Source organism: Heterodontus francisci, chromosome 1 (genome assembly GCF_036365525.1).
Source record: "Heterodontus francisci isolate sHetFra1 chromosome 1, sHetFra1.hap1, whole genome shotgun sequence".
In the NCBI taxonomy this organism is placed as follows: Eukaryota; Metazoa; Chordata; class Chondrichthyes; order Heterodontiformes; family Heterodontidae; genus Heterodontus; species Heterodontus francisci.
The window spans coordinates 168,801,469-168,818,876 of record NC_090371.1 but is presented as its reverse complement, the minus strand read 5'-3'; the positions used below and the strand labels follow the sequence as shown (position 1 = coordinate 168,818,876).

Genomic DNA, 17,408 nt, shown 5'->3' with positions numbered 1-17,408 from the left:
GAGAGACTTGAGGGTACTCGTACAAGGAGCGCACAAAGTTAACATGCAGGTGCAGCAGGCTATTAGGAAGGCAAATGACATGTTGGCGTTTATAGCAAGGGGATTAGAATACAGGAATAAAGAAGTCTTACTAAAATTGTACAGGGCTTTGGTAAGACCGCACCTGGAATACTGTGTGCAATTTTGGTCTCCACATTTAAGAAAGGATATACTTGCACTGGAGGCGGTGCAGCGAAGATTTACTAAATTGGTCCCTGGGATGAGGGCTGAATAAATTGGGACTATATTCTTTGGAGTTTAGAAGAATGAGAGACGATCTAATGGAGACATACCTAGATTCTGAAAGGGCTTGATAGGGTAGAAGCTGAGAGATTGTTCCCACTGGTCAGGGAATCTAGAACAGTGACACAGTCTCAGGATAAGGGGCCGATCATTCAGGACTGAGATGAGGAGAAATTAATTCACTCAAAGGGTTGTGAATCTTTGGAATTCTCTACCCCAGAGGATTGTGGATGCTCCATCATTGAATACATTTAAGGCTGGGATAGACAGATAGATTTTTGGTCTCACAGGGAATCAAGGGATATGGGGAACAGGCAGGAAAGTGGAACTGAAGCCCAAGATTAGCCATGATCGTATTGAATGGCGGAGCAGGCTCGATGGGCCATATGGTCTGCTTCTGCTGCTATTTTTTGTGTTCTTGTGTGTGGGGGGGTGGAGGTCAATGTGAAGATGGTAAGTGTTTTGGTGGGGGAGGGAGGGGGCAAATGTTGAATTTAATTGTTATTGAGGGAGGAGCAATGGACTTTTTGGCAGTACATTGGGAGGGGCAGCCTTTGAAAAATTTAAATGACTCAGCACGGCTGACTGCCCTTTAAAAATGGCGTCAGGACGGAAAGCCAGCACACCCACGTGATTGGTGGCAGGGGGAGGGCAGCTCGACCGGCTCATTATCCTGGGCCGCATCAAGGAAGATCGCGGCGGCATGGCCGTGCACAGCATGCATGTGTGGGCTACCTTTTTTGCCAGCCGTTGCTCCCAGCAAAGAAAATCCAGCCCAAGATTTCCTGATTTACAGAAAATTCTCAGGGAATTCTGTTACAACTTCTTTGTTCGGCCACGAGGTAGAGTTTCTCAAAGCAGTTTGTTTTGTCAGGAAAGAACCTGCATTTAGAAAGCAGCTTTCACAACCTCAGGCCCTCCCAAAGCACTTCACAGCCACTGAAGTCCTTATTCAAATGTAATCACCATTCTAATCGAAGGCACACAGCAGCAGCTTGCATACAGCAAAGTCCCACAAACAGCAATGAAATAAATAAATCAATAATGTGTTTTAGTGATTATAACAGTCGAAGCAGAACTCCTATGCTCTTCTTGAATTAGTGCCATAGGATCTTTTATGTTCTCCTGAGAGGGCAGGATTACAGCTTTAGCTGAAAGGAGGCACCTCGAACAGTGCATCACTCCCACATTATTGGACTGAAGTGTCAGCTCGAGTCTTTGAAGTGGAGCTTGAACCATAAGATAAGATAACCATCTGAGATAAGAGTGCTACCATAGAGCCAAGGATGGCATTAATAAATTGAAAGTAAGATTTACCCTGGTTTGTACTTCAAAGTAATTCAGATGTGAAGGTGAGGTTCGTGGCATGAGCTATCCAAAGAGGATATTTTTTTTTAATTGCTGAATTAAGCATTACAGACTTATCAAAATTAAATCATTTAAATGCACTTTGTTAAAGACATGAGTTTCCTGAAACATATTTTTCTCCCTTTTCCAGTGTCATTGGGGTTGTTTAATCAAGAGAAGTGTCATACTCTTAGTTAAATTGCTTCCACTACAATCACTACTAGTCACCACTGCAACTTCACTATTATACAGTTCAAAATGCTTTTCCAGCCACAACTTGGTGTAAAAGTACAAAACCTAATTGGACAATGAGGGGTTTTTCACACTTTAAGCGGATATACAAATTTCATCCTTCCACATTGCCGTACACAAATTCCTAGCGATTGCATCATGTACAGCCGAGAATGGAGATGATCTATTTCCATGCCACACAAACACAACCTGGTTGCAAGAAGATGAATGATAGCAGCCTGGGGTGACTTCCAATCTGAAATTTCTTGTTCACCTTTTGAGGTAGTTATCTCTCTTGTCGTCAACACCTTTCTACGAGGAAGTACTGAGATCAGGAACTCAACATACAAGGGAAAGTTCAACATAAACCCATGTCTCACTGCTTCTTGAAAAACGTTTCTGCAAAACAACTTGCTGTGAACACCTGCTCATGATTAGAATGTATTTATTGAAAATTCTTGCAGATAAATTATTTTAGTAAATCCTACTGCAGAAGAATGGTTTTGCTTGTATTTTGAAGCTGTTCGGTTTTCATTTGTGACTAGATAATAACAGTTCACTGAAGGAGGTGATAGAATGAGACATTTCTTCTTCTGTCAGCTCTGCATTTCCAGGCCTCACCACAATAGTCACTCGGACTCCTGCCTGTTCTGCAGCCCTTGCCTCTGATAGAATTTTTAAAAAAAATAGAAATTACAGGGCTGGACTGATTACAAAAATAAAATAATAAACTTAAGGAAAAACAATGACAAACCTTTTCATATGTTTGCAAATAAATGCACATAAATTCAATGAGCCACAGGGCATGAGAGCATAAGCTGAAGCAATGATTTGAGAATGACCCCAAAATTGCACAGATTAGATCACCGGTATTTTGTTTGCAAATATAAAAGGTGGCAAACACTTTTCCAATAAAGTAAATATCTTTAATATTTAGTGCATTAAGTGAATGATATTCCAGTAAATTTCTGATGTGCACTTTTTGCCTCAAAACTATAACAAGTCAAATTTTATAATTGTGGAAATAAAATCACAATTATCACTATTCGCTAAACAGTACTGTACTTAAAATAGTGAGTGGCCTGTTGATAGATAATGTATACTTAGGAGAAGTGATTTGTAGTTGCACGTGAAAAGAAAGTCTTGGACTTACATATCATCTCATCACATCTCTCAGAAACATCCTAGGTACATCACATACAATGAATGGCTCAGAAGTGCAGTAAACTATTAAGTAGGCAAACATGGGAGTCACTTTGGATACAACAAAAATCCCAGAAACAGCAAGGAAATGAATGATTAATTTATCCGTTTTTGGTGCTAATACTTGAGGGAGAAATGTTGGCCAAGACTGTGGGAGGATTCCCTGCACTTCTTGAAATACTGTGAAACAGACATTTGGCTAAGTCTTTATTAAAGTCACTACCACAATCTATCATTACAAAATAATAGGTACTCTTGATTGATTCTAAGACTGCCATCTTAAGCACTGTTACCATTCGAGATTTGCTTTGACAGTCCCCTGGCAAGATCATCGCATTCCACTCACACTATTGCATCTCTTATCCTCTTGTTTTTCCCCATGATAATTATGTGGAGCAATCAAATAAGTTACAAAAATAGTCAATAAATATTTAAATAAACCTTTAGTCACATCTGTTAGGAAAAGTATGTTGTCTGTGGAACAGCCAATGGTTTGAGCAATTCTTCTGTAACTTTCTGTTTCTATTTTGGATCCAATCTTGGTGTCAAAATGGCCATCAAAAAGCTGAAAGGGTTAAACAAGTGTCTATATAACACAGGTGCATTACTTTCACCTTCAGACATGGCACAGAACATGCATTTTGTTAAAATTTCAAATCCATCACTACGTCATTAATGTCAAGGGCTTGTTGCATGCCCAAACTACAGATTTCGTTTGTGTTGTTTTACAGTTAACTTATAAACCTATTCCTACTATCAGTCATCGTATCATTGGAGAAGAGCTTTTTTGCCAGTTTATTTTACTCCTCTCCCAACAGCATTGACACCGTTCCATGGGCACTGATCCCGTCCTCACCTGTCATATAGACAGGTTCCAGCAGAGGCTGAAGGTTCAGGAGGGAGAACACTGGACATTTTTCCCCTTCCTAAGCCAGAGATGCCAGAAGCTGCAAGCATTGCTCCAGCTGAGGTGAGTTTCCTGATCACTGATTGGGAATTGAATCCAGAACCTAATGAAGATCAATATGATGCCATAATGTAGGAAATATAGCAGCCAATTAGCAGTGAGCTGGCTGGTACCTGTGTTTACAGACCAGAAAAAAGACCTACTCTCAGAAAAGAAGATTTGCCTCTCTTGGAAAGAACTCCTACATTTGAGGTGGTGGTTGTGGTCTGTCGGGGAAGAGAAAAGACCCAGGAAAAGAGGAGTTGCTGCTCTCTGTGGAGAAAGGCTCCTTTGCTGAGAGGAAACCCTGCATTTTAAAAGGTAGCAAATTCCTATTGCCTCCAGTCTCTGAAAAATTTCGGCATCAGGAGTGATTCCTGTTGCCTCTTATGTTTTGAGAGATCCTGAAAGCTCAAAGAAAGCTTCTATTGCTAGACTGCTATTTCAAAGCACAAGTAGACCTGTTGCTACACCCTTTGCTGAAAGATCTGTGAAAGACTTAGTTTATTAATAAATTGTTAATGTTGCTGTTGTTTAAAGAAAACTGGTTTGGTGTGCTTTATTCTGGGGGGCAAATAGAGTGTTTAATTTGGCTATTTTCCAGTAGGTGGGAATCTTTACTAATATGCTGTGACCTGCGGAGTAGTGGGACTGAATTAACAGTGTATTACTCCCGCCTTGGTCGTTACACTACACTGTAACACAAGCTCAATCACATACCCATAGAGCTGCATTTAGTTGATGCAATAACCAAGACAAACTGAATGTGGTGTTTATACATTAAATGTATGGAGATCAAATTTCAGCAGTTTTTGAATGTAATTCCCAGCACCCTAATAGTGGCAGCAAAGCTGGCAAAATGGGCAACTGATTCTTATAGCTTTTGAAAACACATGCACTGGTCTAATTTTCTTTGGCCTCCTTATCTCGAGAGACAATGGGTAAGCGCCTGGAGGTGGTCAGTGGTGTGTGGAGTAGCACCTGGAGTGGCTATAAAGGCCAATTCTAGAGTGACAGGCTCTTCCACAGGTGCTGCAGAAAAATTTGGTTGTTGGGGCTGTTACACAGTTGGCTCTCCCCTTGCGCCTCTGTCTTTTTTCCTGCCAACTGCTAAGTCTCTTCGACTCGCCACACTTCAGCCCCGTCTTTATGGCTGCCCGCCAGCTCTGGCGAACGCTGGCAACTGACTCCCACAACTTGTGATCAATGTCACAGGACTTCATGTCGCGTTTGCAGACGTCTTTAAAGCGGAGACATGGACGGCCGGTGGGTCTGATACCAGTGGCGAGCTCGCTGTACAATTTGTCTTTGGGGATCCTGCCATCTTCCATGCGGCTCACATGGCCAAGCCATGGTCTAATTTTAATACCATGGAAAGGGGTCCTAGGATGAGTTTTGCATTTTTGGTTGAGGGTCCACCTATCATTAGGTTTTTCCTTTAAATTATTTTTCTTTTGTGTTTTTCTGTATCTTTTGCTGCATTTTGCTCCAGACATAAGTTTCTTTCACTGAGTTGACATTCATTTTCGCATTCTTGCCACACCAATAGTTTGCTTCATTATTCTTGGTTGCTGTTGGTTCTAACATTGTACAAAGAGGTGCGATTGGGTATTCCTTTGGGGGTTCGGAACATGCTGCATAACTAAAATGAGGAAGGCAATGCATTTCAGCCACACTGCTCACTGCCAAAAAGCCTGCTTTATAGACCTGTCCATACATACCTTCCTGTCAACAAAAATTGTCTCCGCTAATGCAATTTCCTACATACAATATCTGGCAAAGAATTCTTTCCACTGAAGTGAAGGTTACCACAGCCTTCCAGGCCACACACGGAATCTACACTGCACACATATATCAAGGGTAACATCATTACTTTTTCTGTGGAAGGAAAGTGTCAGCTGGAGAAGTTGCACAATTTTAACTGAGTGGCAGACTTCACTTGAGTGGAAAATGTCGCACATGATACCTAGATGCATATCAGCTCATGACCTTCAGGAAGATTAAGAGTTTGCACTCAATTAATGTTCAGGTGGTATCTGGAAACACCGGATGGAAGGCTCTTAGGAGATAGTCTATCTGATATATCCATTGCTACTGAGCTCACTGAGAAACCGCTTGAAAGCTGAGGAGCACATTTACCCGGGCATCTCCATCCAGCCATCTCAGCATCTGTTTGCTGTTCCTCAGCTTTTACCTCCACCTTTAAGAAGAATGTGGTAAGTGAAAGTACAATGATTGTGCACAATGTTTCCAGTGGTATCTCCCAGAAGGTGCAGCTTAATGGGCTTCACAAGAAATTTTGAAAAGTGAGCAGAACATTGCCTTTCCCCCAATAGCAGCAACCTTGTTCCTGATTTGCAGTCAGATACAAGGGACCAAGTAATTGCACTGACTTGGTACAACCTCCCTTGGTGCACCATGTCCAACTCAACAGTATCATAATGACTGTGCTGGCTGCATGTCTCAGTGAGATTTTCCAAACATCCTGTCCATTTTCTTCCTCCACCACAAGATGTTGTGCTCCTGCAGCTACTTTTGTGTTAACATTCTGGCAAGCATTTCTCAGTACAGCCCAGAGATTGTACCTGGGATCCTTCTAGTCCATATGCCTCAGTGCCTCGTCCAGTGTATTGATCAATTGACCTATAATGCCTGAATTTCAGCAGATTTCAGATGAAGTCTCCAGTATGAATAAGGCCAGTACATTTTTACATTTATGAATTGTTTATGGAAACCTCAGTATCAGTAATGGGCAGGCACGGCAAACAATGGCTTCCTACCTCCAACATGTCTCCTTCAACTGAATATCCAAACAGAAGTTTCTGAGCCTCCACGCTGCCTGAGGAATAGATGTACACCTTCTTGCTTGCCTTTCTCCATTCCTTAATAGCTGGAGCAACATCTTCATACACTCTGACTCACGTTGAAAGAAAAGGAAATGTTGAGCACAATGGTAATTCACCTCAATTATCATCAGGTTGCCACATACATAAAAAAATTAGACATTGCTTTGTTCTGAATATTTTCCGATTCTATTCTTTTTCTCCCAAAGACATTGGCCCTTGCAGGTTTCTGCCCAAATGGCCATTTCAACATCTGCAAGCCCAGAGAGCAAGAGCTGGTAGGTTATCACAGCCAAGCATGATCCAATGCTCATCAAATACATACATACATACACAACACTTTCCTCCGAGAATCGCTGGACAGCAGGATTCCCAGTTATGTTTCCCTTCCTTCGCCCAAAGCACCAGTTGTAATGTACTACCATTGCCCAAGCTGAAATTAGCTAACCCGACTGGAACCTGGGAATTTCTAGGTCCATATGATTTACTTTCACATCAGAGAACTTAGACGTTCTGAATCTATAATAATTGTGAGGTCAAATGCATTTTGCTCCATAATATATACACATTTTAAATCACTTACTCTCCTTTCACTTCTCCACGTATATAGGCTTCTCTCCACATGTGACCCTGTAGCTGCTTCAAAGCTGTCGTCTTCCTGTCCTGGGACATCTGCCACAAGATGTTGTTTATCACAGTTTTGATTGTTTGTTCCTTGTCAACAGTCTCTCCTGAGCACCATTCTGGAATTAGCACTGCTCCCTCTAATTCCTTGTCATCTTTAGCCTTAATGAATGAATGGATAAAGTTCAACAATTGTCCTAATTGCACAAGACTCTGAATACTGATTGTCAAATGCAATCCATTTAATTGAATATGTTTTTATTTCATTATTTCTATTGTTTATGAAGAAGGTTACTGCTTGGAAGTGGAACAGGCCTCATCTCCCCTCCTTTAAGTCCAAGGCACGAAGACTTAAGTGAATATAGAAGATAACTGGTTTAGCATTCACCACCACAAGCACTATTGGGTTTTGCTCTCATCTGCCAAAACTGTTCATTAGAATGCAGAGATAACTCCCGCTTCTTTTCTCCACTGCAAGCATTCTTCTTAAACCCCTCTTCCCTGTCTTTTCCACCTTCACTTCTAACAAGCGCGAGGAGTTTGTGGTCTTTGTCACTAAGATTGAGACCATTCGATTAGCTGCCTCTGCTGTGTCCCTCCCTTCCACTAGCCCATTAGACCAAATTTCCTGTAAAGCTCCCCCCCGCCCTAGCCCTGAAGTTGCATCTTTCTGTAGTTTCTCTCCTATCTCCCCTCATGCCTTCTCCGAGTTCAACTTGTCCATGAGATCCACCACCTGCTCCCTTGACCCTATTCCCACTAAACTGCTGACAACCCAACTTCCCTTCCTGGCTCGCATATTAGCTGATATTGTTAGCAGTATCAAAGTTGCAGCCAGTATGATGGGTTGAAGTGTGTCTATTTTAACGCAAGAAGTGTCAGGAATAAGGGTGATGAACTTAGAGCATGGATCAGTACTTGGAGCTACGATGTTGTGGCCATTACGGAGACGTGGATATCACAGGGGCAGGAAGGGATGTTGGATGTTCCGGGGTTTAGATGTTTCAAAAAGAATAGGGAGTGAGGTAAAAGAGGTGGGGGAGTGGCATTGTTAATCAGGGATAGTATCACAGCTGCAGAAAGGGAGGTCGTCGAGGAGGGTTTGTCTACTGAGTCATTATGGGTGGAAGTCAGAAACAGGAAAGGAGCAGTCACTTTGTTGGGAGTTTTCTATAGACCCCCCAATAGCAACAGAGACATGGAGGAACAGATTGGGAGGCAGATTTTGGAAAGGTGCAGAAGTAACAGGGTTGTTGTCATGGGTGACTTCAACTTCCCTAATATTGATTGGAACCTCCTTAGTGCAAATAGTTTGGATGGAGCAGTTTTTGTCAGGTGTGTCCAGGAAGGTTTCCTGACTCAATATGTAGATAGGCCGACTAGAGGGGAGACTATGTTGGACTTGGTGCTTGGCAACGAACCAGGCCAGGTGGCAGATCTCTCGGTGGGAGAGCATTTCGGTGATAGTGATCACAACTCCCTGACCTTTACTATAGTCATGGAGAGGAACAGGAGCAGACGGGATGGGAAAATATTTAATTGGGGGAGGGGGAATTACAATGCTATTAGGCAGGAACTGGGGAGCATAAATTGGGAACAGATGTTCTCAGGGAAATGCACAACAGAAATGTGGAGGTTGTTTAGGGAGCACTTGCTGCGACTGCTGGATAGGTTTGTCCCGATGAGGCAGGGAAGGGATGGTAGGGTGAAGGAACCTTGGATGACAAGAGATGTGGAACAGCTAGTCAAGAGGAAGAAGGAAGCTTACTTAAGGTTGAGGAAGCAAGGATCAGACAGGGTTCCAGAGGGTTACAAGGTAGCCAGGAAGGAACTGAAGAATGGACTTAGGAGAGCTAGAAGGGGACATGAAAAAGTCTTGGCGGGTAGGATTAAGGAAAATCCCAAGGCGTTCTACACTTATGTGAGGAACAAGAGGATGGTCAGAGTGAGGGTAGGGCCGATCAGGGATAGTGGAGGGAAATTGTGCCTGGAGTCGGAGGAGGTAGGGGAGGTCCTAAATGAATACTTTGCTTCCGTATTCATTAGTGAGAGGGACCTGGTCGTTTGTGAGGACAGCGTGGAACAGGCTGATATGCTCGAACAGGCTGAGGTTAAGAAGGAGGATGTGCTGGAAATTTTGAATGATATGAGGACAGATAAGTCCCCGGGGCCAGACGGGATATACCCAAGGATATTACGGGAAGTGAGGGAAGAGATTGTTGCGCCTTTGGCATCTTCACTGTCCACTGGAGTAGTACCGGATGATTGGAGGGTGGCAAATGTTGTTCCCTTGTTCAAGAAAGGGAATAGGGATAACCCTCGGAATTATAGACCAGTCAGTCTTACGTCGGTAGTGGGCAAATTACTGGAGAGGATTCTGAGAGACAGGATTTATGATTATTTGGAAAAGCATGGTTTGATTAGAGACAGCATGGCTTTGTGAGGGGCAGGTCATGCCTCACAAGCCTTATTAAATTCTTTGAAGATGTGACAAAACACATTGATGATGGAAGAGCAGTGGATGTGGTGTATATGGATTTTAGCAAGGCGTTTGATAAGGTTCCCCATGGTAGGCTCATTCAGAAAGTAAGGAGGCATGGGATTCAGGGAAAGTTGGCTGTCTGGATACAAAATTGGCTGGCCCATAGAAGTCAGAGGGTGGTAGTAGATGGAAAGTATTCAGCATGGAGCTCGGTGACCAGTGGTGTTCCACAAGGATCTGTTCTGGGACCTCTGCTCTTTGTGATTTTTATAAATGACTTGGATGAGGAAGTGGAAGGCTGGGTTAGCAAGTTTGCCGATGACATGAAGGTTGCTGGAGTTGTGGATAGTGTGGAAGGCTGTTGTAGGTTGCAACGGGACATTGACAGGATGCAGAGCTGGGCTGAGAAGTGGGAGATGGAGTTCAACCTGGAAAAGCGTGAAGTGATTCATTTTGGAAGGTCGAATTTGAATGTGGAATACAGGCTTAAAGACTGGATTCTTGGTAGTGTGGAGGAACAGAGGGATCTTGAGGTCCATGTCCATAGATCGCTCAAAGTTGCCACCCAAGTTGATAGGGTTGTTAAGAAGGCCTATGGTGTGTTGGCTTTCATTAACAGGGGGATTGAGTTTAAGAGCCGCGAGGTTATGCTGCAGCTCTATAAGGCCCTGGTTCGATCACACTTGGAATATTGTGTTCAGTTCTGGTCGCCTCATTATAGGAAGGATGTGGAAGCTTTAGAGAGGGTGCAGAGGAGATTTACCAGGATGCTGCCTGGACTGGAGGGCATGTCCTATGAAGAAAGATTGAGGGAGCTAGGGCTTTTCTCATTGGAACGAAGAAGGATGAGAGGTGACTTGATAGAGGGGTACAAGATGATGAGAGGCATAGATAGAGTGGATAGTCAGAGACTTTTTCCCAGGGTGGAAAGGGCTATCACCAGGGGGCATAATTTTAAGGTGATTGGAGGAAGGTTTAGGGGAGATGTCAGAGGTAGGTTCTTTAGACAGAGAGTGGTGGGTGCGTGGAATGCGCTGCCAGCCGTGGTAGTAGAAGCAGATACGTTAGGGGCATTTAAGCGACTCTTGGATAGGTACATGGATGATAGCAGAATGAAGGGTAGGTAGTTAGTTTGATCTTAGAGTAGGTTAAAGGTTCGGTACAACATCGTGGGCCGACGGGCCTGTACTGTGCTGTACTGTTCTATGTTCTCTCTCCTCAGGTACTGCCTCCTCTGTTTCAAAACTAATGTCACTGCTCTCCTAAAAAATAAAACCCTTGACCGCTCCATCCTTGCAAGCTACTGTCCTATCACCAACCTCCCTTTCCTCTCCTAAGTCTCTGAAGCTGATGTCGCCTTCCAAATCCATACTTATCTTTCCCAGATCTCTATATTTGAAACTCGCCAACCAGGTTTCTGCCCCTGCACAGTACAGAAATGGCTCTTATCAAAGTCATAAATGACATCTTATGTGACTGTGACAAAGGTAAACTATCGCTCCTCATTCTTCTCGACCTGTCTGCAATTTTCGAAACAACTGACTATACCATCCTCCTCCAACACCTCTCCCTGTTGTCCAGCTGGGTGGGACTGCACTCATCCGGTTCCATTTTTATCTACACAATTGTAGCCAAAGAATCACCAGTTTCTCCTCCCAAGTGTCTACCTCTAGTGTCCCCCAAACATCTATCCTTGGCTCCCTCGTATTTCTTAACTATACGCTGTCCCTTGGTGAAATCATCCAAAAACACGACATCAGTTTCCACATGTACGCTGACGATTCCCAGCTCTAGCACTAAGACTTCCCATTTCCAACTTCATAACATCTGACTCTGCCCCTACCTCAACTCATTTGCTGCTGAAACTCTCATCAATGCCTTTGTTACCTCTATACTTGACTATGCACACCTGGCCGGCATCCCATTTTCTACCCGCTGTAAATTGATATCATCCAAAACTCTGCTGCCTGTGTCCCAACTCATGCCAAGTCCTGTTACCCATCAGCCCTGAGCTCTCGAACCTACACTGGCTCCCCGTTAAGCAATGCCTCGATCTTAAGATTCTCATCCTTGATTTCAAATCTCTCCATGGCCTCACCCCTTCCTTTCTCTAAACTCCTCCAGCACTACAATCCTCCGGAGATATCTGTGCTCTTCCAATTCTGGCCTCTTGAGCATCCCCAATTTTAATTGCTCCACCATTGGCAGCCATACCTTCAGCTGCCAAGGCCCAGAGGCTGGAATTCCCTCTCGAAAGCTCCCCACCATTCAATTCCTTCCTCTTTTAAGATGTTCCTTAAAACTGACCTCTTTGAACAAACTTTGGTCACCTACACTAATATCTCGTTAGGTGGCGCTATGTCAAATTTTGTTTGATAATGGTCCTGTGAAGTTTTACTACGTTAAGGCATTATATAAATACAAGTTATTGTTGTTGGAATAATTTCCCAATGCAGGTTTAGTACAGTTGTTTAAAGTCACCGTCTTCTGTCATGGACATCTGCCATCTGACACTAACACTAACACACTGAAAATAAATGTTAAAACATAAAAGTTAATTGACCTTCATTATTATTAGTTTGCCATGTATATATAAAAATTAAACAATACTTTATTCTGATTTTTCTTTTCCTGTCAACTACTGACACTCTGAGCCATAATTACGAATAATGCAAACAAAGGGATACAAAAGCTTGCTCTACTCTGTCCCAACAATATGCCATATGCCCAGCCCTGGAAGTGCACCCACTACGACAGGCAAGTGGAGAATATTCCATCACACTCCTGACTTGTGTCTTGTAGATGGTGGACAGGCTTTGGGGAGTCAGGAGGTGAGTTACTTACCACAGAATTTCCAGCCTCTAACCTGCTCTTGTAGCCACAGTATTTATATGGCTACTCCAGTTAAGTTTCTGGTCAATTGTGACCCCTCAGGATGTTGATGGTGGGTGATTTGGTGATTGTAATACAGGTTAGACTTTTTCTTGTTGGAGGTGGTCATTGCTTGAATGTTACTTGCCACTTATCAGCCCAAGCCTGGATGTTGTCCAAGTCTTGCTGCATTTCTGCACGGACTGCTTCAGTATCTGAGGAGTTGCGAATGGTGTTGAACATTGTGCAATCATCAGCAAACATCCCCACTTCTGACCTTATGTTGGAGGGAAGATCATTGATGAAGCAGCTGAAGATGGTTGGGCCGAGGACACTACCCTGAGGATGTCCTGCAGTGATGTCCTGGGCTGAGATGATTTGCCTCCAATAACCACAACCATCTTGCTTTGTGCTAGATATAACTCCAACCAGTGGAGAGTTTTCCTCTTGATTCCCATGAACTTCAATTTTACAAGGGTCACACTTGGTCAAATGCTACCTTGATATCAAGGATGATTGTTCTCACCTCACCTCACCTCTAGAATTCAGCTTTATTGTTCATGTTTGGACCAAGGCTGTAATGAGTTCTGGAGCTGAGTGGCCCTGGTGGAACCCAAACTAAGCATCGGTAAGCAGGCTGTTACCTCTCTAAGACTGCCAATTGTTATGACCGTAGCTGGAGGAGTGCCCTATCTCCCTCTAGTCCCACTGATCACAACATATATTTAAAAATATTTCAACCAATTATGGATATGGCCACTTATGTACTTTTATCTATTTGTTTCAGAATACAAATCCGCTAACCAGGTTTCTTTAGTAAACAGCAAAATTATTGATTTATTATAAAACGAGACTTATTCAATAAGATGCAAAGCTTATTAACACACAGTTTGAAATATGCAAGTATAAATGTCTACCCTTCTAAAATAACCTAACACACAGGCGCGCGCGCACACACACACACACCGGTTAAAGAAAAAGTTGAAAAAGCTGGCTCTGCAAAGATCAATTTTAAACAAAATACTTTGGCCAAGTTATTGTCAATTCTTGAAGAAAAAGGATAAAATATGGAATGTTCCAGATGGCCTTTTGGTCTGGCATCTAGGTGCACATAGACGGGTGTCACTAGACACATGCGGTTGTCACTGGGATCTTTTCAAAAACAATTCGTTAGGAGATGTCAAGAGGAAGTCTTCCAGAAGTGTCTCAGGAGAAATGCTGCATCAGTTTCTCCAGCTCTCACACTGGATTCTCAGGGTTTCTCAAAGAGATGGAACAGGATGGGTTGGTTGCTTCTCTCTGCAGGCTGCAACCCCAACTCAACTCCCCACAATATCCCAAAAATGAAACCAAAACTCCTGAGCCATAAACCCAGACATGTGACTTCTCAAAGTCCAAACAGTTCCATAGTCCATAAGGCTCTGGCTGCTGACTTCACTTCTGACATGTGACTTCCAGTGTTTGTTTTTAAACAAAGTCCCAAGTGTCCTTCTAGTGACCCTTTAAAAAGAAAACATGTCCAGCATCTCATCAGGTATTTTCCACAGTCTTTTAAACACAAGTCCTCAAAAATTATTAATAATGGAAGCACCTTCCTCGTACAATTAATGCCAAATATGGGACAGTTTGTGCTGTAGACCACACCCACTAAGAACTAGGCTGGGACTGTACAAATTCTTCATTTTACATCAGATCATTATAAATGAAATGAATGTCTCAAAAGTCTCCTCCATCAGTTAGGGTTTGATTTGAACCCAGATCCCTTACATAGGATACACACAGACTTACTACATGTAAACAGGCCACTAACTAGTTTGTGTTGGTGTTCACCCTCCACATGAGCAAACAGTCCTCATCATATTTACCCATCCTGTTTCTTTACCCTCCACCCATCTATTCAAATCTAATCTTAAATGTTGACACAGTGTCAACCTTGACTCAGTGAAAACACTTTGATTTCCAGGTCCCCTCTGAGTTAGAAGGTTCTGGGTTTGTCCCACTCCAGAGATCTACACTGTCTTCTGGAAGAGATGTTAAATCGAGGTACCTTCTTCTCTCCAAGCTGGACTTAAAAGATCCCATGGCATTATTTGAAGAAGGGCAAGGAAGTTCTCCTGATGTCCTAGCCAGTATTTATCGCTCAACCAGTATAACTAAAATAGAATACCTGGCCATTGATATCATTCCTGTTGGCGGCACCTTGCTGTGTGCAAATTCACTGCAGCCTTTTCCCTACATTACAACAGTGGTGATGCTTCAAAAGTACTTCTTTGGCTGTAAAGCAGTTTGGGATGTCCTGAGGTTGTGAAATGTGCTCTATGAGTCATAGAGTCATTTACATCATAGAAGGAGGCCATTTGGCCCATTGAGTCCATGTTAGCTCTCCGTGTAGAAATCCAGTCAGTCCCACTCCCCCACCCAAGCCCTGTAAGTTTATTTCCTTCAAGTGCCCATCCAATTTCCTTTTGAAGTTATTGATTGTCTCTGCTTCCACCACCCTCGTGGGCAACGAGTTCCAGATCATTACCACTCGCTGCATAAAAAAGTTCTTCCTCTCATTCCCCCAGCATCTCTTGCCCAAAACCTTCAATCTGCATCCTCTAGTCCTTGTACCATCAGTTAATGGGAGCAGTTTTTCCTTGTCTAACTTATCTAAACCTGACATAAACTTGTACATCTATCAAATCGCCACTCAATCTCCTTTACTCCAGGGAGAACAACCCCAGTTCTTCCAACCTAACCTTGTAACTAAAATCCCCCATCCCTGGAGCCATTCTGGTAAATCTCCTCTGTACCCTCTCAAGGACCCTCACATCCTTCCTAAAAGGGTGGTGATCAGAACTGGATGTAATACTCCAGTTGGGACCTAATAAGAGCTTTATAAAGGTTCAGCATAAATTCCCTGCTTTTGTAGTCTATGGCTCAATTTATGAAGACCAAGATTCCATATGCTTTACGAACCAGTTGCTCAACATGTCCTGCCATCTTTAAAGATCTATGCACTTGCACCCCAAGGTCCCTCTGTTCCTGTACACTCTTTAGAGCAGTGCCATTAAGTCTATATTGCCTCGCTCTATCACTTCTGCCAAAATGCATCACCTAACAATTGTCTGTATTAAATTCCATCTGCCACTTGTCTCACCACTCTGCTAACCTATCTATGTCCTGTTGCAGGCAGTTCGTATCATCACCACTGTTTGCACAAATCAAGTTTGCTGTCATCGTCAAATTTTGAAATTCTACTCTGTATTCTAAGATTCGACAGAGCTAACGAAATTGATCCGGACGAAACTGAAGAGCACAGCTGTTGATACTTTAATCTCCGATCCTGCTGTCTTCACTGCCCAGAGTGTCTGCGGCCACGGCGTGCGGTAAGTCCATTGAGGAGAAGAAGGAGCAGCGGGACCCTAGGGAAGTCTTGAGAAAAGGTGCTCCGAACACCCAAAAAATCCACGAATGGCTCCCCGGCCGCAACTTCAAAGCACCCGCGGGAGATGGCTCGGAGAGCATCTGCAGCGCACTGTCGGCAATGCTGCATGCCTTTATATAAACCACATCAAAAAACCCTTAACGAATATAATCACCTTTGTAAGTCTGCCAAAAGATGCTTCACCTCCCGAAGGACGTGGATGAGCTTTCCGGACGTCGATGGTGGGCACTGAGGAAATGGCTTATTACCTGCACCCGCTTTCCCCCCCCCCCTTCCCCTCCCCCTTCCTCCCCTTCCATCCCTCCCCGTCCCCTTCCCTGCTCCACCCTCTCAGCTCTCCCCCTCACAATCCCGTCCCAGCCAGCCCCCTCGCACCATCTTCCCCCGCACCCCGTTCCCCTGCACCCCCAGCTCCCCCTCGCACACCCCTCCCCCTCGCATCCCCTCCTCCCACCGGCATCATCCGACACCTGTGTAGGGGCCCTAACAACCCCACTCCCTTGTGGGCGTCTCGGGAGAGACCAAGGCTAAGGGAGTAAACCCTAACAGATAATGCGGAGCGGAACCCCGTAGACGGTCATGTGTCACCTTTGGCATGTTTCCGGCAGTTCCTGCAGCCATACCGGTGCCAAACATCGTGCTCTGCACTCCTTTGGACCAGACCAGAAAGGCCGAGAGGGGGTTTTTGACGACTGGGCAACTCTCAACCTCCATAAATACGCCCAGGCATGCACCATGGAGAGGTCACTCCATAGTTGCCTCACAGCGACTGACACAACACGGAAGGCAGCAGTTACGGGTTATAAGTCCAGATAAATTGGCGTAGAAACTGGGCGCCACGGGTTGCCTTTGTCGGTGGGAGAGGTCATCACACCTCACTGGACAACTACCGCCCGCCTCAAACCGGGCAGCCCCCGGTCAAGGTTCTGTCCCGCCACAGTCCACCTGCTTCAATGGGTGCTTGGAGCTCAGGGTCATTGCCCAATAGGTGGACTGATACACCGCACCAAACAACACGAAAAAAGGAAAGAAGGTACCAGCCCTTCGCTTTGCAAGCTGGAACGTCAGAACTATGTGTCCTGGCCTGTCGGAAGACCTTACACAAATCAACGATTCTCGGAAGACCGCCATTATTAACAACGAGCTCAG

The 17,408-nt window shown here is 44.0% G+C and overlaps 1 protein-coding gene across 1 annotated transcript in view; it reads right to left on the bottom strand.

Annotated features, from left to right (window-relative positions):
* Positions 1-1,653: 1,653 nt before the first annotated feature.
* enoph1 (enolase-phosphatase 1) overlaps positions 1,654-17,408 on the bottom strand; it is a 38,602-nt gene continuing 22,847 nt past the window's right edge. The window contains exons 3-6 of the mRNA XM_068038162.1: positions 7,436-7,638; positions 6,790-6,922; positions 3,505-3,628; positions 1,654-2,525 (exon numbers count right to left, since the gene is read on the bottom strand). Coding sequence (XP_067894263.1) covers positions 2,392-2,525; positions 3,505-3,628; positions 6,790-6,922; positions 7,436-7,638 — 594 coding nt within the window. The 3' untranslated portion in view covers positions 1,654-2,391. The remainder of the gene's footprint in view (positions 2,526-3,504; positions 3,629-6,789; positions 6,923-7,435; positions 7,639-17,408) is intronic.